The 27,379-nt window shown below is 40.7% G+C and overlaps 1 protein-coding gene across 10 annotated transcripts in view; it reads left to right on the top strand.

The window, feature by feature from the left end:
* Positions 1-27,379, top strand: part of UNC13B (unc-13 homolog B) — a 207,969-nt gene that overhangs the window by 131,703 nt on the left and 48,887 nt on the right. For all 10 annotated transcript variants that reach the window (XM_030969552.1, XM_030969548.1, XM_030969542.1 and 7 more), the window contains 11 exons: positions 5,108-5,335; positions 5,655-5,796; positions 14,424-14,593; positions 15,458-15,573; positions 17,388-17,551; positions 19,575-19,725; positions 20,715-20,783; positions 23,025-23,114; positions 24,559-24,693; positions 25,497-25,630; positions 26,525-26,610. In XM_030969552.1, coding sequence (XP_030825412.1) covers positions 5,108-5,335; positions 5,655-5,796; positions 14,424-14,593; positions 15,458-15,573; positions 17,388-17,551; positions 19,575-19,725; positions 20,715-20,783; positions 23,025-23,114; positions 24,559-24,693; positions 25,497-25,630; positions 26,525-26,610 — 1,485 coding nt within the window. The remainder of the gene's footprint in view (positions 1-5,107; positions 5,336-5,654; positions 5,797-14,423; positions 14,594-15,457; positions 15,574-17,387; positions 17,552-19,574; positions 19,726-20,714; positions 20,784-23,024; positions 23,115-24,558; positions 24,694-25,496; positions 25,631-26,524; positions 26,611-27,379) is intronic.

Genomic DNA, 27,379 nt, shown 5'->3' with positions numbered 1-27,379 from the left:
TTACATAATCTTATGCAATGGGCTGTGGGATGTGGTGTTGTGTTCTTTCATAGAATAGAAGAAACAACTGGAAATTTCATATATGACAAAGCATTAAGTAAGAACTTGTTATTTTATTCAGGGGGTTGCAGATGTTTTCACATTTTCTTTCAAAATGTAAACTCAGGATACTTCATCACGCAGAGTTACAGGAACAGAGAGGAAACAACTGAGAGTACACCAGGCTTAAAAAGTGTGAAGCATGTAGAAAGGTAAAACCCAACCAAACAAAAATTTTCCTTACTGAGTTCTTGTTAGGTGTCCAGAATCAAGGAAGAGAAATTGTGAGTGGAGTCTGCAGGGTTACCCACTGTGAATGTGGAAGGTATCGTTAGCTGGGGTAGAGATGTAGGGGAAGCTGGCGATGGTAATTGTGCAATGAAAAGATAGAAAAGACAGAGGATAGTGGTGGGAGTTGGAGAAGGGGGTGAATGTGCCTCTGGAATGGGAAAACAATTGTTATCAATACTAGAAACATATTAAAAGGCAATTTCAGGCAGCTGCGTTCTTTACTTTGGTGTGTTCATGCTAAAGTTCTTCTAACTGGAACCCAAAAAGCCAGAGGAAAATTGAGAAGTTTAATTTCTTTTTATACATATGTTTGAAGAACAGTCTGTGCTTGAGGAATGAGAAACAGGGTGTCTGGGGGACAAACAATAGTTTAGAGATCCCATAAATTCAAGACTGAACTTTGTTGTATACTGAACTCAGGAGGGATTTTTTCCTAACAGAAGCTTTAATGTTGCTGTCGGCAAAAAGCCCAAAACATTCTCAGGACATATCTTCACTTATGTCTATTTAGGGCTTCCAGAAAATGTTACAGTGGAGTAAAATGAATTTTCAGACTGGTAACAAATACAATTCTATTGATTATACCTTGATGCCTCAGGATATATATTCACTTCAATCGGTGTAAGTCTTCCAGAAAATGTTGCATTGGAGTAAAATGAATGTTCAGGCTGGTCACAAATACTTTTCCATTGTTTATGCCTTAAAATTTTGGGTAGACACCTGGGGTTTTATTCTTTAGATTTAGAATGTGCTGTTTATCCATTTTCCATTCTTCATACCTTTGCGGGGAAAGTAATTCTCCCAAGTCTTGTAGAATTAAGTTTGATTCTCTCTTCTGAGGGTATTTTTCTTTGTGTCTATGTTTTAAAGAAACTTATTATCTGATACACTAAAAAAATTTATCATCAGTGTGGGACTGCACTGGTGAAAAATTCAGCAATGCTTTGTTGCAATTTGAATCAAAGCCCATTTGCAGACTGCTTCAGCAGGGCTATTCCATGAATTGGTGGTGTCTGAAGTGCAATAACCTGGAATCAGTTGTAGTATGTGTACTGCAGCCTCCTGGTTCATAATGTTGTAGATACTTAAGAGTTATTATTCTGATGATAGGGCACTTACCTTTTTTATCATAAGCTCATAAATACCTACTCAATGGTATTTATTTTTAGCCATCTGCTATTCTTGGAAGTAATAGAAGTCTATTCTGAATGGGTACTTTTCTTTTCTTACTTGACTGAGAGTGGATAGAGGGATGTTCTTTAACATCCCCAGGGCATGCAAAGCTTTTGGAAACTGAGCTTTTGTCACTTGCCTTGAGCATTGGCGTAGTACTAACTGAATTACAATGGGCTGGGCAATTCTAGTATCAAAGAAAGAGTAAATCTGCAGCTGGATGAGTAGGAGACAGAGGAACAAATGCAGAGGAGTAATTACCAAGAGGGTGGAAGGAAGGGACATTATGTGAGCAAGAGCCTGGTAAGAGGCCTGTACAGTTCTGGGCTAGTTTTTTTAATTGATGCGTTTTGACTCAGGACTGTGAGGCAGGTGTGATTGTTGCTTTTTGGATGAGAAACTTGTGTATGTTGTGCTCTGGGTTCAGAGGCTGCAGTTCCGAGACCGAGTCAGTGAGTGGGGGGTTAGTCAGACGAATTAAGTCATGTGCTAATCATCTTGGTGTCTGAGTTGAATGATGGTTAGACACCATGGTGATGAACAGTTGTTTGCTCCCAGAGTCCTATGTAGGAAAATATTTGCACAGAAGGAAGAAGGATACCTTTATTTGAAACTTGAATATCTATTTTAAGTTTCAAGAATATATAATTTCTAAGCATTATCCGCCTACTGAACAGCTGTCTTCTATCCTGACAGTGTTGCTTTCTTGAATTCTTCTTAAAGCATAGAATAACAGCACTGGTGGTGTACTAATAGCTGTATCAATACAATTCCCAATATAGATACATTTGCTTTCTGTTTCCAGTCATAAATTGACTGATAATTCTGTCATAGAGAAGAAGAAGGAAAGCCCAAAAGCTGTACATGTTACTTGTACATTCCAATGCCTTTCTGTTGACATTCACAGGATTTGAAAAGCTGATGCATTGACCAAAAATGTCTTTGCAGCTTGAAGAAGCAATCCCAGTCCAAGAGCAGGAAAGGCACCCTCTGCCACTCAGTATAGTGACATGTTTTCCATTTAAAACTCGTACATGATAGTTAATTAGTCCCCCAACGGTTGGTTTAGAAGCCCTCTTGGTTTTGTACCAAGAAGCAGGTGTCAAAATTAAGAAAAAGCGTGTTGTTGAGACAGCAGAACAGATATTGTCTGTTCTTTGTTTGTCTGTATTGTTAAATAAGGTGTCTGTCTGATTCAGGCTTTTGCCCTGCAATTCAGGCACAGTCTCTTCAGGCAGAGAGAGACCTTTTCCAAGGAAAGAATAATGAAGCTGCCTGGACAAATTATCTGGGCATAGTGGGAAAGCAGTGTGGGTGGGGGTGAGGGGTTTCCTCTGGAGTCACAAGGCAGAGCCAACTGTTGGAGGTGACTAGAGGGCTGTTGGGATCTCTATGTCGTGGCTTGAACATCCTGCAACCCAGGGTGCCTTGGACTGCTGCTAGGCTTGCAGAGGGATAAATCTACTGTGCAAAGTCTCTGGAGGCTGTGGGGATGTTAAACATGTTTTTTATTAGAATTTCTCCATTTGTCCAAACTTGCATTATAGGGCCTCATTTGATGCTCCTGCAGTGCTTGCATTAAGGCTAGTTTTAATTGGTTCTTAATTTCCCTGAAGTCAGAAAGGTCAGGGCAGAGTTGGTTTCTTTGGATCATGACAGATCTCAGAATTCCAGCTAGGAAAGGCAAATTGTTCAGTTTGGCCTTTCCCAAATTCCCAGTAGTTTTGTGTAATTCTGCATATAAAGCATTGAGTCCATCTCCATCCTCAGGAGACCTAGTTCTGTTAAAGCTGAATAGCACTTCTTATCTGAAGTTCAAAGCATAGCCCCTGGTATCATTTCAGTTTCATTTTCCTTTAATAAATGTTAGGTGCATCACCGGTGAGTAGAAACAGCAGGGACTGTGTAATTAATTTCAGTATTTTTGATTTCATTTCATCTTAAGCCAACAACAGGAAACTCTGGGGCATGTACTTTTTATTGTACTAAATGAAATAGGGAACATCAGGCCTCTAGCAAGGAAAATGAAAAAGTACTCAGGTAATGTGAAATTATGGCTTGTTTGACACCCAGGTCCTTAATAACACACTTTGGTGTGCAGTGTCCTTAATGAACTTCTGACACTTCAGTGGTTACAGTCTATTGCAAGCTGAAACTCTTTTTATTCTCTTTGGTTATGTACTGCTGGGCTCCTCTGTGTGTGCGTGTATGTGTTCATAGGACTTTTTTCATATTTAGTCACTACTTGCTGAAACAGATTGTGTGCAAAACTCTAGTTCCTTATAGCAAGGGTACTTCAGATATCATATTTGCTCACTTCTGGAAGAAAACAGTGTCATGGATCTTTGTGGATTGATGACTCCCTTTGCACATACCTTGCACCTGCTAGAATGCATATTTTTAAGGTAATTTAATATTTGGGGAATACTTGAATTGAGGACATTTTTCCTGGGACTAAGCTTACTTTAATTAAGCTATCCTAGAGAAGAAAAACAAACAAAAGTATATTACATTAAACAGAAAGGTTATGATTGAATGTGTTCATAGGGCTTTTGTACTGGTTTAACTTAATCTGACTTAAGATCATAATTTGAAATTGCTGCAGACAGCGTATAGAGAGTCTGTGTGCAATCCTGAGTTCCTGCTTTTCATTTCACACCTGAGTTACCTGCCCTGTTAGCTCACATTGGTGCTTTTATTGATGCATGTCTCACATCTGATGCAGTAGTCAATTTCTAAATTCTGACAGTAGAAATGATTGTCAGAATTGAGTAGGAAGTATTTGGTGGTGGGAGTAGTCTTATCTCATAATTATATGAACTTTGAAATTTTTTGAGGTTTGCAAGCAACGAGAGGCTTTTCTTTTGTCAGATGGAGTTGAGTACCGGTGCAGTTATAGACTCTGTGCCTGGCTCTTGTGTTTCCAGCTGCTGGACACTGTGATAGCACGACATGCTTATAATGGCTCAGGTTTTGAACTGTTGAGTTTGCTATCTTACAGATATTTGTTGTAGTTGATATACCTATGCAGTTCTAGAAATTGATTATTTGAGTTGTCTCTGTGTGAACTGATAAAATAGAATGGCATCCAGAGAAGCAGGAGATGTAGATTTGCAGTGACTCTGAGCTCAGCAGGGAGCTTTGTGACACACATGGGTTGAAAATGCCGACGCTGGAGACCCATCTGAGCTTCTCTTCTGTGGTGCTAAGTGCAGCACTGAGACAAGCTCATAATGGAGGTCCTATGTCCTCTTCTCAGCACTTGCCTAAGTAAGGATTTATTTGTTCATAGCAAGAGCAGAGGCCATGCTGTTAATTTAAGAACCTCATTCCTGGGTGTTCCTCAGCTGTAAGGATATTAAATTAACCTGTTGTTAGAAGGGCAGTCTGATCCCAGTTTATAGAGGAACCACTCCCTCTGCCTCCAAATGGTCCAAGTTCTCTGTGTATGTTGGAACGGGGGGGAAACAGAGTGTGAATGTCAGTATCAGGAGCCATCATGTGAAGGGTAGCTTGTAGCTTTGATCCCCCTGTCCAGATTCAGTGAGACATGATTTTGTGTGTGTTTGTTCCTGATGAGCATTGTGTATTTTCTGGTGCACAGGAGCAGCAGAGAAGAGCTCGAAGCATGGAGCTGAAGACCGGACCCAGAATTTCATCATGGCCATGAAGGATCGCATGAAAATCCGGGAGCGGAACAAGCCTGAGATCTTCGACTTGATCAGAGATGTGTTTTGTGAGAGCAAAATGACACATGCTCAGCAGATGAAGACCGTGAAACAGAGTGTGCTGGATGGTACCTCAAAATGGTCAGCAAAGATCACAATCACTGGTGAGTGGGATAGTCGGGGGATCTCTTGGTCTCACTTGGGAGCCTCAAGTAAGAGAGTTAGTGTGGAATTATAACATAGAGGAAGGACTTCTCTGACCTCTGTGTCTTTCTGCTGAGTGCACATACAGGTAGCAGGTGCTGTGGTGCACCATGAGCTGAGGCTCATCGGAAGTGCTCTCTGAGCTCATCAGAAATACTCTCATGAGGGATATTCCTGTTTCTCTGGCCATTATGAGCTGATACTCATAATGTATACGGGTGATGGTTGGATACATTGTCTTGTTGCAGGGTGGTGGTAACCCTTCTGTTTTCCTTTCAGTGGTGTGTGCTCAGGGTCTGCAGGCCAAAGACAAGACTGGGTCCAGTGATCCATATGTAACTGTTCAAGTGGGTAAAACGAAGAAGAGGACAAAAACGATCTTTGGGAATCTGAACCCTGTATGGGAAGAGAAGTTTTACTTGTAAGTGCTCTGACAAGGACTCTCAGCCCCATGTTGCCTGTTTGTATGATCTGTGCGTTGACAGCTGTGTCTTCTCTCTCCGTACACATTCCCACATCACCTGTGATCTGGGATGGTTCTATTTTTACTCACCATTGTGTGTGTGGAGGGTTGATATCTCTAACAATGTACATAGTGCACACCTATTTATCCTACCTGTCTTCCTTGTGTATATACAAATTGTCTGCTTTATGAACACTTCTGTTCTGATGTTCCAAGAGAATGCTAAAGGGAAAGGAAAATATTTAAATCAGCAACTATTGTTCCTGGCAAAAAAAAATTCCTTGTAACATGAGAGTAAAATTCGTGTAAAAGACTAAGGAAACTTCTGTGGCCTATTTCTGGGATCTGCTACTGGTGTTTGGCAACCAAATTTAAAGGTAATTAGTGTTCAGTTGTCTGCAACACCAGCAGCCTCTTCTTTCAGTTTTGGAACATCAATGTAACAATAATGCAAAGGAGTTATTGTTGTGAGAGATAGCTTCCAAGATTACCAATGTATTGAGGTCTGAATTTAAAGAAAGTCTGGAGGCACAGTTCTTTAGATAACATTGTTCCATCCTGCTTTTATTGAATAAGTAATACATACCCTCAATTTGTCATTGAAGATGTTACAAACCAAAATGGAGACATGAAATCCAACTGCTGTTTTCTGAAGATTCTGGCTGATCTCATTCAACATCAACAATCTTTATTTCTTTTAATGTGTAAGGTCTTCCATTATACCATCTCTCTCCTTCCTTTCTTTTCCTCCCTGTTCTTTCCTAAACTGCTTGGGGGGAGCTCTCTCTGCAAAGTGCAATTTGTTTGTGTTTTAAAATCAGTTTCATGTCAGTCCAGCTTTGTCTTTACAATGTACAGTAGAAACAAAATTATTTTTAAGCAGTTTTGAAGTACTCATTAATGTCAGAAAAATCCTACTGCTATTTTGAGTGAGTAAGCCCCTGGCTTTATTCTTAGTTTAATCCAAGGTAACATTTCTGTTTGGTAAGTAGTAAGAATGCTTAGGTGCCATTTGGATAACTCTAGTCACAATAGCAGCAAGTCTGTGTGGGAGCCTTAAGGACCTTGATTTACCATGCCAAGTAGTTACCATGGTATTTGCAGTGTGCTCCCTTCTAATTTTAGGAGCCTCAGCAAATACTCTGTTTAAAGATAGATAGCAGAGTGTGATACATGTCACCATTTTAACGGTGACACTGTTTAGACTTAATGGCCGTGTCTGTGATTCAGCAGATAACATGCTCTTGGACATTAGAGTTGATGCTACTTTCTGTCTTGCCTGTGGTGGTTGCCTTCCTTGCCTTGAAAAAGCAGGAGGAGATGAAGGGAATGAGCACAGTTTCCACGCTGATGGCTGGAGAGCATTCAGTACTGCAATCAGTGTGTTGTTTCATTAGTAGATGTCAAAGCTCACCTTCTGCTGGATGAGGAGAGAGTCATTTAGAGGCATGTGCAGCACTGGTTTTCTACACACCCGTGTTTCTATTTTGCATTTATGGATCTTTTTGCAGCTTGCATCTCTTTAGGTTCTAAAATTTTCTAACTCATAATCAAATGGAAATTTAAATCAACACATTCAGGCCCAAAATACCCATTATATACCAGGCTTTTTTAGAAGAGATTGTCAGGTCAATCAAAAGATTGTCAGATTTTAGGGGGTTGGATGGGAAGGTGTCTTTGATTCTTGAAATGAGGTTAATTTCTTGTAGTGAGGGAAAGGTGTGCTGGTAATTACTGAAAGCCTTGCAGTAGACATATGAAAGCTTTGATGTTTAAAATGGTTAAACAATTAAAAAGGAGCAAGATGTGTAAGTAGAGAGGTCAGATCAGTTACTAATGTGTGTGTCAGCACTGCTGGCTTGGTGGACTTGTTTGTTGCTCATGTTCATTAGGTGCCTAGTGCCTTCCATGTGATCACTATTCCAGTGTGTTTTCAAAGGTTGAATGTAGAGCCAGAAATCAGTCATTAAAATTATAGCACTGTTATTATAACCATGGCATGAATGAAGGCACACATTGTACAAATTAGTGATACAATTCTTTCTACAAGCTCAGTAAAGTTTATTAAAAGCAGCTTAAATAGGTTTGAAAATTTTTATGTCTCTGGTATTTTAAATAGGGGGTTTGTACTTATTTACAGTGATTGACAGAAAAGTATATAAACTTAAATATCTCTCCCTAAAAATGGCTTTGTTCGTTTTCCATATATTTTCAGAAAAAAAAAAGTGGTAGGTTTGACCCAATTCTAAAGTACAGATTTAGAATCATATTTTAGAAAAGGCAAAGTTCAAAATGCTTTGGGTTTCCATTATACGTGCTTTTTAGGTCATTACTAGCCTGTGTAACTGTAGGCATCTGCTTTGATTAATCACCACTTCTTGCAGTGTATTCATGTTGCCTGAGCAAGCAATTTGCAGGCTGTTTCTTTCTGAAAATTATATCTTTGTATGTTTACATCTATAGCTTTAGGAAATAGGTTGTTATGGAGGGTTTTTTGTATATTTCATCAGTGTTTGAAGACCTTTGAAAACATAAGGTGTTGATTTTTCTGCTCTGTTCAAAGTGTTGCAGGCTTGATGCAGACTCTGCATATGTGGTGCTTGGCAGCAGGAAGCTTGATGGGGGACTCCAGCCACTGCTGTAGCATAATGTTCTGTGAACATGCACTAAGGAATCCTACTTTCCTTGGATTTACATCCCCCTTCCTCCTGCAGTGAATCCTGATTTCCTTCCTCTAGTTGTGATGAGCAGGCTTATAGATGTCCTCCTCCATTTGCTGTGTACTTCTCTCCCCATGCCCTGAGCTCTCTTCCCTTGCCCTCAGCTCTGGCTGGACAGAAGGCAGCATGTGTCCTGCCTGCAGCTGGATTCTGAGGTGTCTGTAGTGGCTGGTCCATGAGAGCCAGCTGGCTGCAGGCTTTCCAGGGACAGCAGCTGGTATGGGTTTCTCTTCTCAATCTAGTTGTTGTTTTCTTCTCACAAAACCTGTTGGAATATAGAAGCTTTCATAACAAGTCTGCATAACTCTTTGTTTCCTTAGGAAGCAGTCCAGTAATATTAGAAGGAAGCTATTTTTGCCATATTCAGTGCAATTAAAACAAGACAGTAATTCCCCATTTGGACATGTTTTAGACTGTCGGTGAAAATTACAGGGCTCCTGGAATTTTTTTTTTTCCTGTAAAGGCTGAAGTTGAGCATTGTTTTGCATGAGTTACAATAGGAGGCAGTGCTTAGGAGGATAAAACTGACCATAGGGCAATTTCAGTTTTAAAGGGAGAGCTCTGGGATTGTTTGGAGGCTGCTTGTCCATACCTTTTGTTCAGGGAATGCCATAATCTTTAAAGACTGTGAGTACTAAATGTTACTGTTCTCTCTGGCGTAGGTGCAAAATTACTTGTTCATTTTACAGTAATATCCCCTTGAAGTTCTATGGTTTGAGTACAGCTGTGTTTGAAGCTTTGAATGGTGGGTGTGAAGTCATTGCCTGGAACAGATTACATTGTCTCTGAACAGGTTGCAAGAGGCATGTTTATTCTTTTTCACTGCAGAAGAATAACTGTGTTAAAATGAATGCAGGGCCTCCTGCTAGCAGACAGCAAATATTTTACTGTGCAGAGCCCACATGATATACATACCTGTTAATCCTTTGGGAATGCTGCTACTCTCAAGTAACCACTGTCTAGTTACCCAAAGGCTTCTGTTTGCTCCCAAAATTTTCCTTTCAGCTGCTGAGCAAGTTGTCAAGCTCAACATCTTTCAGTTATCTCTGTGATTGTATGTGCTGTTCCAGAGCTGTGTTTTAGACTTCTCCTTCTGAGATCACTGTGTTTATAACAATTGCAACTCTCCCCCCCTCAGACTCCCTTCACTGTGTGGCAGAGACCATCCAGTTTGTCTTGCTTTCTTTAATCTCCAGGTACTGCAGATACTGAAACCGGCACTCTGATAAAATCTCACTTGTTTTCCTGCTCAGTAACCAACATGAGACTTAAATCTGAATGCAGACCTGATGCCTTGTGGCAAGCACCAGTTGTAAAGCTGAGTTAATGTAGCTAGTGATATAAAATGCAGAATCACTTCATCTGCTCTTTGTAGTTAGAAGAGGTGCACCATTAATTTGTCAGTTGGTGTTGTAACATTGTGTAACAGCAAATGATTGTACTTGTTCTCCTAAGAAAAGAGCTTCATACTAGTAAGAAGTGAAAACTCTGTTCTTAGACAGCAACAACGGGCTCGCAGGACATATTATTGTGCTGTCATGCTTAACTTACAAAGTACTAAGGATTTTCCTTTGTTCTCTTTCCGCTCTGATTTTGCCTTAGGTGTTTTCTCCACTGTCCTTTTTTCTCCCTAAAAAAGGAGTCTTGTCATCATTTAAAAATGAACCTCTTCTGAGAAGTTTTTGCCTTCCATTCTCGCTGTGGTTGGCCACAGCTGAGCTGCCAATTGGACCCTGCAATGTTTTGACACTTCATTTGAACCACATTCAAATCCTCCTGCTTTTTCAGTCGTACCATTTCCAAAAACAACCTTTTTTCTGCTCCTCCTCTGTATGTTGTTGCAACTTTTTACTGGTCTTTCACATACTGGTTGCTACAACTTCTCCTTCCTTTCTCATTTTCCACAAAATCACTACCTTTTTTTAGGCTTTGCTCCTCAGAAGCAGAAGTGTACTCTTCAAATGACCACAGTCCTAACATCATGCTGATCTGTTCTCTCCTTTGCATTTTCCCACCTCCGGTACTCTCATCCATTATTTCTGCAAGCAGGTCTGCACTTTATTTCTTTTTTTTTAGCAGTTTTTTTTAGCATAATATGAAATGTTCCCTGCACTGGACTGTGGAACTTCACAGTCCCTTCTTCAGAACTGTGTCAGCAGGAAGGAAACTGCTCACAGAATATGAACATGCAGACATTCACTAGACTCTTTGAACCATAAATATTTTTAGTTCAATACCAAAAAAAACCGAGAAATACAATAAAACTGCTTAATTCTGGGCTTGACTGACCTGTGTTAAAATCTGCAAAATGTTGTTGCTTCCTCTGGTCTTTTACTTTCCTTGTCTGTTCTTGTGTAAATCTACGTGTTGTGTTTTGTCTTTATTAGCCTGTCAGCTCTACAGGGTAAAACTAGCAAATTCAGCACAAATATTGTTGGGGTTTTTGTTTTGAAGAATGAATCATTGGTTCAGAAGTAGTAGTCTGGTCATTTTTTGACACTTCTCCTTTTTCTTTCTCTTTATGTTTTGAAGGAGATGAGGCACAGTCAGTGCCCTGTCCCCAGACCCCTGACATCATCCAAGCCTATCTGGCCCAGCCGTTACAGACTGGCAGAGATCTCAGAACTAAGAATCATTTCCCACGATTTTTTTTCAGAAGTTGGAGCTACATTAGAGGGATACAAATTACTAACTTCGTTGTGGGAGGAACTATAGTGTAAATTCAACAGTTGCTTGTTCTGTTTAGCCACCAATATACTAATTACTGTGTGTGTGGGCATGTCACTGTGTGAGCAGACCAGAATTAACCACAGCTTCGTGTGCTCTCGTGCTTCCCCTCAGCTGGGCATGGGAAGAGACCCAAATATTGACAGTGCAGGGGATGTGTGTGGGTGCTGGGGCTTTGGTGCTGTGTAAGACTAAAGGGGAATGTGGCAAAATAGATTGAGGTAGAAAGTGGGATAGTGAGCAAGTCAGCAGAACCAAGCTCAGCTGCTTCCAGTGCAGCAACAACTGACTTGAGGCAGAAAATCCTAATGGGAAAAAAAATCTGATTTTAATTTTTCTTTTAGATTTTGTATGCTGTTTTTGGAAAATGTTACTTCATTTGGTAGCTTGAAGTGTAAAAGTAAGTGCTTTTATAAAAATGGCACCACTCCAAACACTGAGACAATATGGGTAAAAAATACAGGGTTTGAGCCATGTACATAGCAAACCTGGTTTCCAGTCTCTTGATCTCTGAAATGGACCTGAAAGTATTTGGTAATTTCTTCTTTTTGGTGGGGTTACAGAGTATTTCTTTTCTCTGCATCCTCTTGGGAAAAGCTGTGAGAGCTCAGCTGTAGGAGGGTGGATGGACATATGTGTGCACGCAGTGAAATCAGGCTTCATAAAAACATAACAAGAAGTGGGGCAGGCGTCTTGAGAAATATACCAGCTCCTGTATTAATGATGGGGAGAGCTTCTAGCAGCAGAGCTTGTTAGCCACAGTCTTATGGAGTTGTGTCACTGTCACAAATTGGAAACTATTTATCATTAATTAGAAAATTCTTACCCATTAGCAAGCCTAAGTCTTCCAACGTTCATGATTCTGTTTTGGGGTGCTCACTGAAAAGTGAACTGGTTTTGACACAACTGTGTTACTTCACCAAATCAAGGACTAGGTTCCACAGACTTACCCTCTTGATGGTAAGCTACCAGCTCAAGGCTTTCAGCTGCAGTAAGCAAGTGGTAAAGCTCACTCTCTGGCATGGCACCAGCACAAAGAAAGCAAGTTGAGCAGTCTCTTAAAAACAACAAGGAAAGGTGTGGTAAAATAGAAGCTTTAGTAGCTCAGTAAATGCTATTGGAAAGCTTCCTGTAGGATGTTGTAGTGAGTTATGCTACTGTCTTTGAGTGAAGGATGATAGCCAGCCACCTCAGGAGAAGGGGATGATGCGTGTGGGGCTGTTTAAGTTAGATTTAGGTTTGAACAGTGAACGTTTTCCTTGAGGAAGGACCATTGGAAGCAAAGAAAAAAGACTAAAGTGGTCCTAGCAAAGAGCTGTCAACCAGAAGGTGATGTCTGAAGAAGTCAGGAGTTAACTTACGGATGCTTGGTAAATGGCTCTGTGTCCCAGTTGTGTTTTGAGGCACGCGTGCATTTCTGAACACTGAGCCTCTACAGTACTGCCAGGCTGTACAGTAGTGCACTGTGTCAGGAGAAGGGGATTTCTTCTACATGCTTAGGCTGTATTGCTGGCAGACATGGCAAAGCATGGATAAATTTGAGAGCTACAAAGAGCAGCAATTCCAACCATTCCCTGCTTGTGAACACTTGTTTGCATGGTTTTGTTGGGAAGATATTCTTGAAGTAAAGGAGGAGGAAGAGGAGAGTGAAGATGGGAGACAAACATTGAACCTCTTTTATTCTGAACTCTAAATACAGATTTGATTGCACAATTTGATTGCCGTGAAGGCAGGGAACAGTGATGTGCTCTGCCTGTGATCCGAGCTGCATGGAATTGCCTCTAACCTTTCCATATAATTCCCAGCTATTCCCCTCTACTGGAAAGATCAGTAGGAGCTGCATGGATGTCTGTTAAACATTGTCCTGAATCACAATGGTGGTAGTAAGAGCCCAAATGGTTTCTTGGCAGAGAGCATGCTCATAACCAGCCACTGCCACATCCTATTGACCAGGCTTAGCAGAGCTCTTCTGACCCATTTCTTCTTTCTCCCTGTTGCTTAGCAACAGATACAGCATGTTAATGTTAAAAAGGCTGGAAAACAGGCCTTCAGCAGCAGTTGCCTGTTTTCATAGGTTTTATTTGCTTGAGGGTAGACATTTGTAGTGGTATGGTAAGTAATCACCCTTGTCATGGTCTCATATGAGCATTCAAATTGCTTTATTGCATGCCCTGTAAATGAGCAGAGCTGTTATAATTCTGACATCCAAGAGCCTGTTTGGATATACAAAAGATATCTGAAACACCTGAAAAAGGGGGAAGAGTCTTTATATCCTGTCTGTGCATTAACTGGAGGGTGCTGATTCATCAAACAGTAAACTGCTTCTTTTAATGGAAATGTCTTTATTGATCTGTCCAGAGCACAAAGTATCAGTCTAAGCTGTGAATAATAGGCAGAATCAATTATAGTAATTAAATACCAATGCTGTAACTGCTGTATCACACCTGTTCTTCTCTGGCAGTGTGGTGTATCATCTGATTGTAATGTCTTATGCATCGATACACTACTGCTTTGTGACTGTCTTGAAGAAAGATGTCTACCTCCACCTGAACTATTTATCCTTTGTTAGAAACCAGCACAAAGGGTGTTTGTCACAGGTCTTCACTGTGCTAACCTAGAAACTGCATAAAGACAGGTAGCCCTTACAGCGTACAGCTGAGCAGGAGGTCATTGATGGAGAGAGCTGTTGAAACCAGTTAGATGATGATTGTCATTTTTTGCGGGGGTGTATGCTGGCATTTACCAGCTTAGCTATCCCCTGGCTTCTGTAGGCTTTACAGCAAAACTGACAGCTGTGAAGAGAATTCCCAAGTTCTGTGAGCTGCTGCTGAGAGTGAGGACAAGCAGCATAGTCACACTGCTTGAGAAATCAGAAGTTGATGGCTGAGGTCAGGCAGGGCTGTCATTCAGTATGCATTTGGAGTATTTGCCATGTCACAGGAGCATTTAGAGTGCACCAACAAGGTGTTATGTTGTTCGTATCAGACACTCCACTTTTGAATAAATGCACATTGTTTACACTTTGCTAATACCTCTCTCTGATGTTGGAGGAGTGAGTCAAGAGGATTACAGAGAATGTAGCAAATAAATGTTGGCTGCATTGCACACTCTTAAAATTACATTTCCTCTTGTTTGCAGTGAGTGCCATAATTCCTCTGACCGGATCAAGGTGCGAGTGTGGGATGAAGATGATGACATCAAGTCTCGTGTCAAGCAGAGGCTGAAACGCGAGTCAGATGATTTCCTGGGGCAAACAATCATTGAAGTTCGCACTCTGAGCGGAGAAATGGATGTGTGGTACAACCTTGGTGAGCAGGGCCTTGGGGCTGAAAACATGTTACGTGTTGGTTTGGGAATGTTTGAGAGCACTTGGATACATGTGGACAATTTACAAGAAGGGAAAAAAGTTTACATGGTTTCAGCGGCATATGATGCTGCTGCAGAGCAGCTGCAAAGCTGATCCCAGTTAAAATGGATTGTAACGTGCCAGAAGGTTGATGTTTCTTCTCTGTCAGCTATTTAAAAATAACAATGGAAGAAATGCTTGGAGCAAGACTCTATCCCACCTCTGCTGGAGACGTGCTGTCCTGTGTTCTTTTTTTTGGTGTCAACACAAGCATTTTAGCACTCTGTAAGAACATCAGGTGCATTGCACTGGGCTGGCAAGTTGTTGAGACCTTTTCCAGTGACTGTTGCAGAAAGTCCTAGCAAGCAACCAGGTGGTGCTGAGTTGACAGGCACTGTGAACCTGTCATCTCCTAGGAGATCCAAAATCTTCTTCCAGCAGTTCTCAGGAGTTCAGTGCTTCAGGTGAAGTTAGGGACAAATTCCACATCAGTCAGCCCTGCTCTCAGAAAGGAATCTGTCCTTGGTGGTTCTAGTTCAGCTGACTGAATCCAAGAGCCTGTAGCACATTTGCTGGCAGAAAGGGTGTCTTATGTCCAAGAATGTGCATAGTTCTAATTAGATGTGTCATATTGAGGGTGTATCATGGCAGTTGTTTTGCTCATGTCTACTTAGTATTATTCAATGTTTTGAAAGAAAAGAGAAAGTTTTCACTGTGGTGACTCAGCCTGAGGTTCCAGCAGTTTCTTTTGCCTGTGTTGTCACCCTGAGATGGCTGTACTCTGAACATGAACAATGCGATAATTACTGATGGTTTTGCCTTCTAGAGAAGCGAACAGATAAGTCTGCAGTGTCCGGGGCTATTCGCCTGCAAATCAGTGTGGAGATCAAAGGCGAGGAGAAAGTGGCTCCATATCATGTTCAGTACACTTGCCTTCATGAGGTAAGAAGTGTGAAGATCTGCTCATTCTGACAATTGAAAAAGCAATTTTCTGATCTTTATTTTCTTGAAATGTTCCTCCTTGCCCTAGCTGAGCTTTCTTTTCCCTGCCATGCAGTGGTAACACATTGAATCATCAAACTCACATTTGTCAGGGAGCAGCTTTAAGCTGTCTCCCCGACACTGGCTGGCTCAGTGTGTCCCACTGTCACAGCTGTGCTACTGTCAGAGATCAGGCTTTGGTTTCACTCAGAACCCATGATGAGTTTTAGGTGGAGAAACCTGTGAATTTCCTTGAGTGATGTTTTCAATATGTACTGTATCTCTGTCTTTCTTTAGAGGAAGTATACTAAAATGCATTATGAGTAAATTCTGGTTGAGGAGAGAGTCTCTGTCTTGGGCTGTTAAGTGGTGCAGATATTGGTGGTATAAATTCTTTTGTCCTGCTGCAGTGGTGTGTAGTTATGAACAGCTGTTGGGGAGCAGAAGATTAAGCTGAGGTTTCTGGGTACTGACTTGTCTCAGGATGAACTGAGCTAGACAGGCAGTGCTGCAGAATCTGGGAGAAATCCAAAGATGACTTGCAAGAAAGACTAGAGGGAAAACCCTGTCTTGGAGAGATGCCCAGTCTGTCTGTGTCAAAGAAAAGGCAGGCAGCAGGGTCAGTCTCAAAAGTGCCTGAATAAGGAAGAGTAGTCAGAACCCTGTATACAAGAATATCCTGAGGTCAGTGAGGGTTAAGCAAGTTCATCTTACACAGAGAAGGACAGTTGTATCACAGAGAGGAACGTTCATCTGCAAGAACAGCATATTTATCCAGCCACGGAGATGGAGGAGCTCTGTGGTGCCTTCTGCCCTTACCAGGGAACTCTCTGTAAGATAAATATGAAGCTCAGAAAGCAAGCTTCTTTTAGTAGGCTGTGTTGTATCCTTCAGTACAGATTTATTATTTTTCGTTTCAGTGATGGCTGCTATTTGGTAAGCTGTTTTGATTTTGTCATTGAACATGCATGTTCATTTGCTACTCTTTTTTTTTTGAAAATAGGTATCTTTTTAACTATCACTTTTTTTTGTGTATTCTAAAATGAAGATGATTTGCAGCAAGAATAATATAATCAGGAAAAGTAGTACTGTAAAGCAGAGTCCTCTAGCCACTAATGAGATCATTAGACTTCTGCATCGCTTACTGTAGGGAGCCACTCTCTGAAAGGCTGATGAATCTGTAAGTGACATGAATTTGAGGATTACTGAGAAGCCCACTGAGCTGAATGTGCAATTTCTGAATAGCAATGATAGCTGAAAACTTTTGCAGTGTTAGATAAAGTGAAAGGTTATGTGAATAATAATAATGCAAGTGTCTAGTTGGTGGGGGCGATCTTAAGGGTATCCTTTTCAGGAAGAGAAATCTGTTTGGACTGTTCTGTATAATAATAATTACAATGCTGATACAGAGCTGTATCGTCAGCTAGTTTAAATAGCTTGTCCATATTAAGACATTTTCATGATGAGGACAGAAATGCGTAGGTTTCAGGAAAACTAATTAGTGTATGGTTTCAGTGCACTGAAGCACTCTTCTGAATCATTCACATTGTCTGCTGGGTAAAGTTGTAGGTATGCATGTGAAAAATTCAGCTATGAGATTCGTTCAAGAAGAAAAGAAGGTAAAAGCAGAAAATACAGAGTGGGCAGGGGGAAAAAAGAGGAGAGGAAAGAAGAAATTTGTGATAGTGCTTCCACAGCAGCAGTTTTATGCTCTTCATGAATCTTAGCGGCTTCAGCAGCCTCACATACAGACTTGTTCTTGTTTTGTTTTTCAGAATCTCTTTCACCATCTCACAGATGTGCAAGGGAATGGGGTGGTGAAGATCCCTGATGCCAAAGGAGATGATGCATGGAAGGTGTATTTTGATGAGACAGCCCAAGAGATCGTGGATGAATTTGCGATGCGTTATGGCATTGAGTCAATATACCAGGCCATGACGTAAGATGCATTTCCTGTGTTCCTTAGTGCAGATAATTGGTGTAACTGACAGATGTAACTCTCACTGTTTAGCAGATGAAGTGTATCAGTAATGGAAGACTTGGCAGTGGCAGCTGCTCCTTACAGGTCTTACTGTGAATGGGAAGAGACTTCCTGTCTTTGAATCACTAGTGTCCTCAAAGTCTAAAAATTATTTGTCTGCCCTTTCTGTTTTGAGACTCCCCAATCTCTCTGAGAGCTCTTCTGTTAAAAAGGTGTTGCTCAAGGTTCCCACTGAAGGTTTCTGAAGATATGAGAAGGGATGAGGTTTTGTGGAAGCATTTGTCCTGTATGTCTGTTTTGGCAAATGTTACAGTTCTTTGAAGGTGCTGATTTCCCAGGTGCTGCTGAAAGCACTTCCAGAAAGTTTCAGTAATAATGGTGCCACTGATTTGTCCTCTTTGGAGCTAGGTTAATGCAGTTCTGTATCTTCAAAGACCCTTTTCCTTGTCACTATACTTTTACTTGGATTTGGGATCAGTCATTCTTCCTCTTAAAGACTAGTATTGCTATACTTAGCTCATTTCTTATTTCAAATGTAATATAAAATGTAGCAGACAAAAGTGAACTTTTTCATATTAGAAGCTAAAAGTTTTGGGTTATGGGCTCTTAGATGAGTTATGAGCTGCATTTATGTCACCTTGCAAGCAGCTTTTCTGCCTATTGGTTTAAGCCAAAATGGAAAAGAATTGGCTGGTTTCTCTGGAGGTCTAGCCACTGCTTATGGCAGGGCTAACTTGAAAGTTGGACTAGGCTGCTCAGGGATGTGAAAAATTTCCAAGGATGAAGGTGGAAGTCTCTCTGATTAGACCCCCATTCCTCACAGCTTCTCTTCTTAAAGCTAAATGAAGCCATTCCATGTGCTTATATTTACCCAGTGCCTAAATGACCAGTTGGTATGTAAAGTGTTATGTATCAAGCATGGTTTTGAACCTGAAGAGGTTAGATTTGGGATAGATAAAAGGACAAAATCTTTTACAGTGAAGGTGATGAAACAGTGAATGGATAGGCTGGGCTGCCCAGAGAGGTGGTAGATGTCCTGCCTAACCTGGAAGGTTAGGTTCAAGGTCAGGTTGAATGGAATTTTGAGCAGCCTGGTGTGGTTGGAGCAGTGGGTCCCTGATCACTGCAGAGGTTGGACTAGATTACCTTTAAAGGTCCTCGCCAACCCAGACTGTTCTGTGATTCTATGAGTCTCTCAGGGAGAAAGTTACATTTGTAAAGTGGTTCCCAGATTAGATTAAATTTCTCAGTGAGTATTTGTGCATAAAAATGCCCCAGCTCTTCTGCCTATTGAAATGAACTTGCCATTTCCCATGATATATGACCTCTTAAGCTCTGATTTTTTTTTTAATTTTTTTTTTAGGACAATCAGATTTTAAAATTTTTTTTTATAATTTCACAAGCCTGGATGCTCCTAGCATAATTCTGAGATTTCCTGGGAGAAGGTTCCCTGCATTTAATGAGAGAAAGGGAAGATGCAGATGAGCGTGCACACTTCTTGCAGGCTGAATGGGTTAGCCATAAGGAATCACACATATCAGTGCAGCACAGAAACACTAGTGTGTACTCTGACTGGCCATTAATGCTTTCCAGCTGCTGCCACCTCATGACACCTCAAAACCTGTGTCTGCCTCAAGCAGCAGCAAATTGTGTCAATTTCCTTGTGTCAGGCTTGGTTCTAGGAATTGGCATCAGGACCCAGGGCATCACTAAGTCACGTACTGTCGGCAGCTAATGGCTGAGAAGCTGTTTTATGATCGGGAAATGGCTGCAGTGAAGGGATTTCTTTTTGTTTTGAGCTGTTGTGTAGATGGCACCTTTCTGAATAAAAGCTCTGAGATGCTGGAGTTCTGTAAAGTGATGAAATGTAACTTCCATCTGTTCATGGTGCCCACCAGCATAAGGGGTCTATTAAAGGGGTAAAGTCAAGTCTTGCTGCACAAAAGAGACCAGAATGACTTACATCACTGTCCTTTTGCAGGCATTTTGCATGTCTCTCCTCTAAATACATGTGCCCAGGCGTGCCAGCTGTGATGAGCACCTTACTTGCCAATATCAATGCTTATTATGCACACACCACTGCCTCCACAAATGTGTCTGCTTCGGACCGCTTTGCAGCCTCCAATTTTGGGGTAGGTTTGTGGGTTTGGTGGTGTTGTGATTGGACTTCTTTAATTTGCTACAGTGCTTCCACCCTTGAGTAAATAATTTGTTCTGTTTAAAGAACATTAAATTTGTGAGGAATTCGAAGCAGTGGAACTCTTATACCAGACAAAGACCATGGGTTTATTGTCTTCATCATCACACATTTCAGCTATCAATCAGAGTAATGCATGGTGATGTTGATTCTTTGTGTTCACATTACAGTGGAGCACAGATGGTATGGAATGAGCAAACAATACTAACTCTGCATGTTAGTGCTGTTGGTAAAATATACCGTGTGATCTCATAATTTCAGAACTTTGTTTTTAAAAACAGCAACTGCTTTAGGAGGAAAAAAGCACCACCACAAAAGAAGTCTATCCCCTTAATGGTTAAAATGCTTTGTATATAATTTGTGGTGGAGTTGAGTATGCTGGAAAAGTATTTGGAAAAGCTCATGCTTCCCATCAGACTAAGAATTTATTAATAGATTGAGGAAGTGTTCACAATGCCAAATCAGAATTCAGTGGAGAGACCTGACCTCAAGAAGTTATGTCATAGGAAGCCTGTAGTACTTGTCACTTATCTAGATAAGATCACAGAGCTGTATCATTGCTCTGAATTAGACCCTTTTTTGCCTGTAATTCTTTCATCTCTGAATAAATATTTTCTCTCAAATACAAGTTTGGTGTAAATTGCAGATGGAAAGTCAGAATGGTTTCTGTTCTGCCTCTACTTCAGAGTGACAATGGAGTGTTTTTTCTGACAATTGTGATGTTTCACAGACTTCAGAAATACAGTTTTAAAGTAAATCCAAAAATTGAAAGAAAATACTGTTTGCACAATGCCATCTATCCATACTGCTTTCTCCTGCTCTCATGAGATCTGACACTGATTACCTGGTACTTTGCTCCTTACTCTGAACATGGATTGGACGGTGGTGATATGTGAATGTTTACTGGTGCTTTCTGCTCAACAGAAAGAACGATTTGTAAAGCTTCTGGATCAGCTTCATAATTCACTTCGGATTGATCTCTCAATGTACAGGGTGAGTAGGAATAAACAGAATCCTTTCTGTGGGCAGAGTGGAAACACGACATTTAGAGTTCTCTTACATTTCTAACTTCTTGCATAGTTGGTGTCTTAAGGAATTGTCATGACAAGCTTGTTGCTCAAATGTACCATTTTGTTTTGCTCATGGATCGAACTTAGAACTTGTTTTTTATTTCCGTTGTAATTTGCTCAGGACTTCTGAAATAATTTGAGCATTGTGAACTGTGCTTATCTCTGATACTTCCCCAGAAGTTTCCAATCCAAGTTGGATTGGATAAAATAATTTGAATTACTCTTATCAGCTACTTCAGGTATCATGTAAAAATAGAAAATAGACTTGTTCTCCCCTACTATGAAAGAAATATTTTAGAGCACTATGTTGTCAGTTATTTAAGGTTTGGCAAACTCAAATCACAATGTAAGATCAGGTTTGAGATCCCCCCACTTCAGCAGATTGTGAAGAGATGAGTTTCAGATGTTAGCATTAGTCCAACAAGCTTCATAAACCCTCCACTTTCTTTCCTTAGTACTCCTGAGTCAATATTATCTTATTATGTGACTTGGCTGTTTTTTTCCCTCAAATTCCTTGCTATATTATTTCAGTCAGTGACTAATTCATTGAAAACTTTGAAAATGGTGGCAAAATGTGAGCTTCGATTTTATTTAGTTATCTACATCTGATTTCAGCATTTACCTGAAACATAGAAAAATGTATAGAGGAGAAAAACATGAGAAGATAAAGAGAGGTACATTAGGAAGACAAAAAAATGGAAAAGGGGAGAGGTGCAAAAGAAGATAAAAGGAATATTGTGTGAAGAGCTATTCTAAAGCTACATTACTAGAAAGAGAAGGTCTAAATAGAGGCAACTGATCCATGGAGTAGCAGAGGGAAAATTATCCACCTATGACAATAGGAATCTGTAACAGTGCTGCCTTTTTTGTTTCCTTGGTGTTCAGTAAAAGCTGCTTTTTGGTGGCTAATGCAACTGAAATGTGCACAAACAAGATCTTACATAAAGGACCGGGAAAGATTTGTGTAGTTTAAATAATTTGGGTGTAATCTAATTGACGTTACATTTGGAGAAATGACTGAAGCATTATGGGAGCATTTAGTAATTATTTTAAGACCCTAAAGGGTAGGTTAAGTTTTGAAAGAAAAGGTGTTAGTTTGCAGCTTTCCAAACAGGAGATGACAATTTATATTCTTCAAATAGTTTGTATTTAGGTCTTTACCCATGGAAGTCTTTGATTTTGGTAAATACCCTGAGTTCCTGAGAACCCATGTGTGGACAGCTTAACTTTTAAAAGGAGAGTTGTCTGAGAAGGACCATCTACAAATGACTGCAAAAAGCATCAATTGCCTTCAGTGGTTAGCTGAACTTCAGTAATACTCAATTACTACTGTCAAGAGACAGCATATTGTTCTGCAAGTCCTCAGTAAAAAGTGAAAACTGTTCCCTTCTGCCCTTTTCACCTTCATATCTAATCATTTTTGAACATGCAGATATGAAGAGATTATGTGAAGAGAAGGTTGCTCCTGCTGTTTTACTTGCAGCAAAACAAATCCCATCAGCTTGAATGTAAGAACATGCTGAGGAACATGAATGCTGTTAAAGGACACAGGCCCACAGGAGACAGTGGGAATGTTGGAAAGGGCACAGTGCCTGAGGTTGGAAAGGGAAGAGTTTTGTGCAAAAAAAGCAAAGCTAGCTGCATTCAGCATATGTGTTTACATATGGCATCTCACAGGGTTCTAGCTAGTTCCAGTGCTGTCTTATGGGAACTGTGCTAATTTTTCCTTCTTGGTCTTGTTTACTTCTCTGGAGAGCTGTTGAATGCACCACACCCCTTGGCATCTCAGAAGAGAAGCCAAAAAACTGGAGCATTGAGTGCAGAAAGGAAAGGTCTCACATAACCTCAGGCAAAAGGCCAGGGCTGCCAGTGGTGGGGCTGTTCCCAGCCTACTCCTTTTACAGCCAAGGAGACTGTCCCTGCCACCAAGGGCTGTCAGTCTCCTGGCATCCACAGACTTTACATTTATATGAGAAGCTATATAATTAAGCAAACAGATAAGCTTCTGCAGCAAAAAGGCCTGATTTATTGAGTATTGTTTTGACTGGTACAAGCTTCTTGAGCAGGAAATGTTTCCAAGACAGTTTCCTTATTTAGCACATGCTTGAAGCCTTACATGGATCTGACTGTGCTTTTGAACAGGATTTCCCTTTTCTGTCAACAGAATAACTTCCCAGCCAGCAGCCGTGAGAGGCTGCAGGACCTGAAGTCTACAGTGGATTTGCTGACCAGCATCACGTTTTTCAGGATGAAGGTAGGGATATGGATGGGGATGGGAATGGCATCTCTGCAGTTTTTCCCCCCACCCCCCAGGAGTTGATTTCCCATTTTCAAACCATTGTTTCATGTTGTTTTTCTTTAGACACTTAAGGAGAATGGAAATAATCTGCTGACCACATATAAACATCCACGTTTTGTCTTTACTTTTCTGTATTTTGCATTATGAAGATGTAAATTGCTTTTCCCCTATTATTCTTCAGTCATAAAAATGGCACAACACTCTCCTGCCTTCCCTTGCAAAAAAACCAGAAAAAAATTGGAAAGGAGGAAGAATAAAGGGAATTGTCTAGTTTTAAGAAGATAATTTGCCTTTTTAATAACATTAGGAAGGTTTTTCACTATCTAGTAAATATTTTAGAGTTTCTCTTGTAGAGGATGAGATACTAAAATGGGATAATATCTCTCAGTAGAGATCCAGGAGGGTTGTTATGAATGCTAATGTGCTGGTTTCATAGTTAAGTTTATTGTCTTAGCAATGTGTAATGAGTTTATTTTATATTTCTGATTTTTAGCTTCTAAACTTTTTTTAAAAGATTACAACCTAATATCGTTGGTTAGTACATGCCACTTAGAAATGTTTATCTTATCAAAACCAAAGCAAGTATTTAATTTGAGCTGCTTCAAGAAGTGCTTAAAATTTTACACCTAAGCCCTAGTGTAAATGATGATTTAGATCTTTATTTTAAGAGTATTCATTCAGACAGTCTGTCTGTGTTGGAAGCTTGATTTATAGAGATACTCTGAAAAGTTTAGAGGTACTGAAAATATCAAAATTGTCAGGTTATAGTTGTATTTGCAGGGTCAGAATTGCCTGTTTAGTTTATAGTACCTCTGCAGCATTTTCCTAAAATAGTGTAACAATGAAAATAATGAAAACAGCTGCTGTTGCAAGAGGAGAAGGCGTATCAGTTGGCATGTCCCTAATGATTCTGGTTGTTTTAAAATTCAATAAAGCTTGTGATGAAAGACGTCCTTAATGAAAGTTTTTTGTATTTAGAGGTAGATGAGTGGTCTTTGGCAAGACTTTGCAGATCAGATGTAAACTGCTCTCCTGGTCTGTTGCATGTTCTTCCAAAGCTGGGGAAGATTGCCTGCAGGCTTTGTAACAAAGTCCTATAAATTCAGCAGAAATTGTGTGTTTGGCTCAGATTATACACATATCAAGCCACATGATCTGTCTGTTCTGGGGAATCTTCCTTGCATCAAAATCTCTTTTATGCTTCAAATGGTCCTGTGGGGAGATAAGTGTTGTCACTACTTTTTTATGCCTGTGGAGAGTGGCCCATTTGTGGTTTCAGGTCGCAAGTTGCTGAAAGCGGATCCACTGAGCCTTGAGTAGTTGGAATACTGATGTGTCCTTTCCCTGTTTGATGTATGAACTGTGCTTTGTTTGACTCTCTTTGTTGTCCTCTTGCCAGGTCCAAGAGCTTCAGAGTCCACCCCGAGCTAGCCAGGTGGTGAAGGATTGTGTAAAAGCTTGCCTCAATTCCACCTACGAGTACATTTTCAACAACTGTCATGAGCTGTACAGTCGGGAGTACCAGACAGATCCTGTGAGTAGCTGATAAGCAGGCAGAAATTGAATTTTTCTTACTTTCTTAAGCTAATAACAAGAATAATAATTGATACAAAAAGCCAGCCCAAACAAAGTTGCATGACTTGTTATCTTCTGACTGCAGAAAATCTGTAATCAATTAATGAGCACTAATTAGTAAGGGGAGGATGATAATTGTTTTACACTAACTAATTATGATGTGTTTTGCCAGCCTCAGCAGTTATTTCTGAAGGGAAGGTTTGATGTAGCTTTGAGTGAGCAAAAGCCAATTACAGCAAATGTAGGCTGATCAAGGAAGCTGTTATTAGCATATGTAAGCCTCAAGCAGTGAGATTTTGCCTTGTTTTCAGGCACCCAGTATCCTGCACCGGGTTTAGGAGGTGCCTCTAGACACAAACTCTTCTCAAGTGTGTGAGAGCTCCACTGGCCTCTCTGTAGTAATGCACACGCAGCACATCAGCAGGGATACAGTCACCAACCAGGTGCCTAAAGAGCAAGTATTTGGAATAGGCTTAGGGCAAATGATGTTTCAGCAGGTCTCCTGGAGCCTGGCCTGCTCCTGGCATGGTAGATGACAAAACAGGGATTAGTTGGGTTTGAGGCCAGCAGTCAGCAACGTGGTTTGGTGTGTTACTGTGTTTTGCATTAGATCAGACAATTTGCCCACAGTTATTAATAATTTTAAGCTCTTTGGAAGAGAGGGGGCACAGGTGTGCTTGGAGTTTGCATGGTGATCTGCATTTGCCAGCTTTTTCTTTGCGCTTACATTTTATGCTGGTTTTCCAATGGCTTCCTTCTCAGAACAAAACTCAGGACCTTCCTGCCGAGGAACAGGGCCCCAGCATCAGAAACCTTGACTTCTGGCCCAAGCTCATCACTTTGATAGTTTCCATCATAGAAGAGGACAAGAATTCTTATACCCCAGTCCTGAATCAGTAAGAATCCTCTGTGTCATGTGTGGCTAATGCTAGTCTGTGTCTGCTCTGCTTTATTTGTTAAACTGCTTTCTATCTCTTCTGTCACTTGTGCATTTATAGAAGTACTTATCTTGTCTGTCTGTCTTTCTGTCTTATCTGTCTCTGTCTATATAAATAACTTTTTGATTGGGATGGAAGAGTTTCAAAAGGTTCAGTTACGATGGCGTTCGAACACAAACACCCTGATTATTACAATCCTGAACTCAGGGAGGCACCTGAAACTGGGGTGAGAGTTCTTTTGGTTTTTTCTGATGTTGAGCAGTTCCGGGGTGCACATTAATGCACACAGTAGTGCTGTGGTGCCTTACACTGTGGCTTAGGAACATGGTGTTCAATGCAGCGCTGGGAGATTGCACTGGGTGGAGTTTGCATAGCATTGGAAAGGACCCTGAAATGGGTCTGTTCAACTGGCGGATACCCCTCCTGCAGTCCCACAGGGCAGAGAGAGACAGAGATGCTACAAGGTATTACACACAGAGATCTGGATTGTGCCCTAATCATCATTGATCTAACATGATTAGCAGTCACCTGTCAGCCTAGTAACCCTCAAAAAGGAGAAAGAAAAAAAATGGACAAGGAAGGGGAAAATGGTGCAAGGGTGTAGAGATCACATTCCCAGAACGACTGTGTGCACCTCTTCTAGGAAAGATATGCACGGCCTGTCTTTTTGAGTGAAATAAATTTTTTAGTTTACCTAATCTGTACCATAGAGTCTAGTCCATGATCTGTGATTTTCACCTGGTCCATTAGGGTGAAGGTTGAGCTTTTCAGCTTGTAGCATAGCTCAGAGCTAAATAAAGAAGAGCCCTTTGCTTTGACATATGCCAAAGCCTTTTCCAAATGTCCCCTCAGGTTTCCTCAGGAGCTTGCAGTTGGAAAGATCAGCGCAGAAGTGATGTGGAGTCTTTTTGCCCAGGATATGAAATATGCCATGGAAGGTAAGAGAATGTCTCGCTGCTGTGAGCTGACTTGTTGCTGGTCTCTTGTTCTCCATCCGTTTGGTGAAAATGAGGCTTAAGCTCTTGAGTAGCATCACTGATAGGAGTGGGGATTTTTAGTGGTTTGTTTGTTTGTGCACAGCTGGTTTATGGTCAGAACTGAGGCTGAGGTCTGCATAAGCTGTAGACCTCCATGTCAGGCTGTGTTGGAAGCTATTCATTGACATCAGGAGTTCATTTGAAATCAGAAGTTCCCTTTTGCCTAGAAGTTACAATGGCTTGGATCAGCAGCAGCTTCCTCTTCCATTGTGCTGTGGTAGAAAGGGTTGGAGAATTTGATGGAGTCTGAGTTGTATCATGGCTCTAGTTCCCTGGATAATACAGCACAGATTGTCTAAGCCATTGGCAGAAAGATGCTGTTATAATAATTCCTGCTGCAGACATCTTCATTTCCAATTAGTCTTTGCGTAATTCCATCTCTGAGTAAGGAGAAAATTTTACTGTTTCTGAAAATGAGTTAGGCATGCAAAACCCAGCAAATGTCCAGAAAGGAATTCTTCTTCTTGCAGTACTCTTCTGATGGTTGGTTTCTGAACTTGATTTTAGTTCTGTATGTTGATTTTCACAATCTCACCAACTTTTCACAAGTTTCAGAGAGCATCCAGCTCCCACTGTCTCTGCAGGGTTGGGCTTTATGATCATTTGTAAGGTGAGACTGATAAAACAGAAGTGCCAGTGCTGTCTGCAGTGTGCTAGCTGTATTTATATT

The sequence above is a fragment of the Camarhynchus parvulus genome, chromosome Z, assembly GCF_901933205.1.
Source record: "Camarhynchus parvulus chromosome Z, STF_HiC, whole genome shotgun sequence".
NCBI classification, from domain to species: Eukaryota; Metazoa; Chordata; class Aves; order Passeriformes; family Thraupidae; genus Camarhynchus; species Camarhynchus parvulus.
Note: the sequence above shows the minus strand (reverse complement) of the source record. Positions and strands in the feature narration are given on the sequence as shown.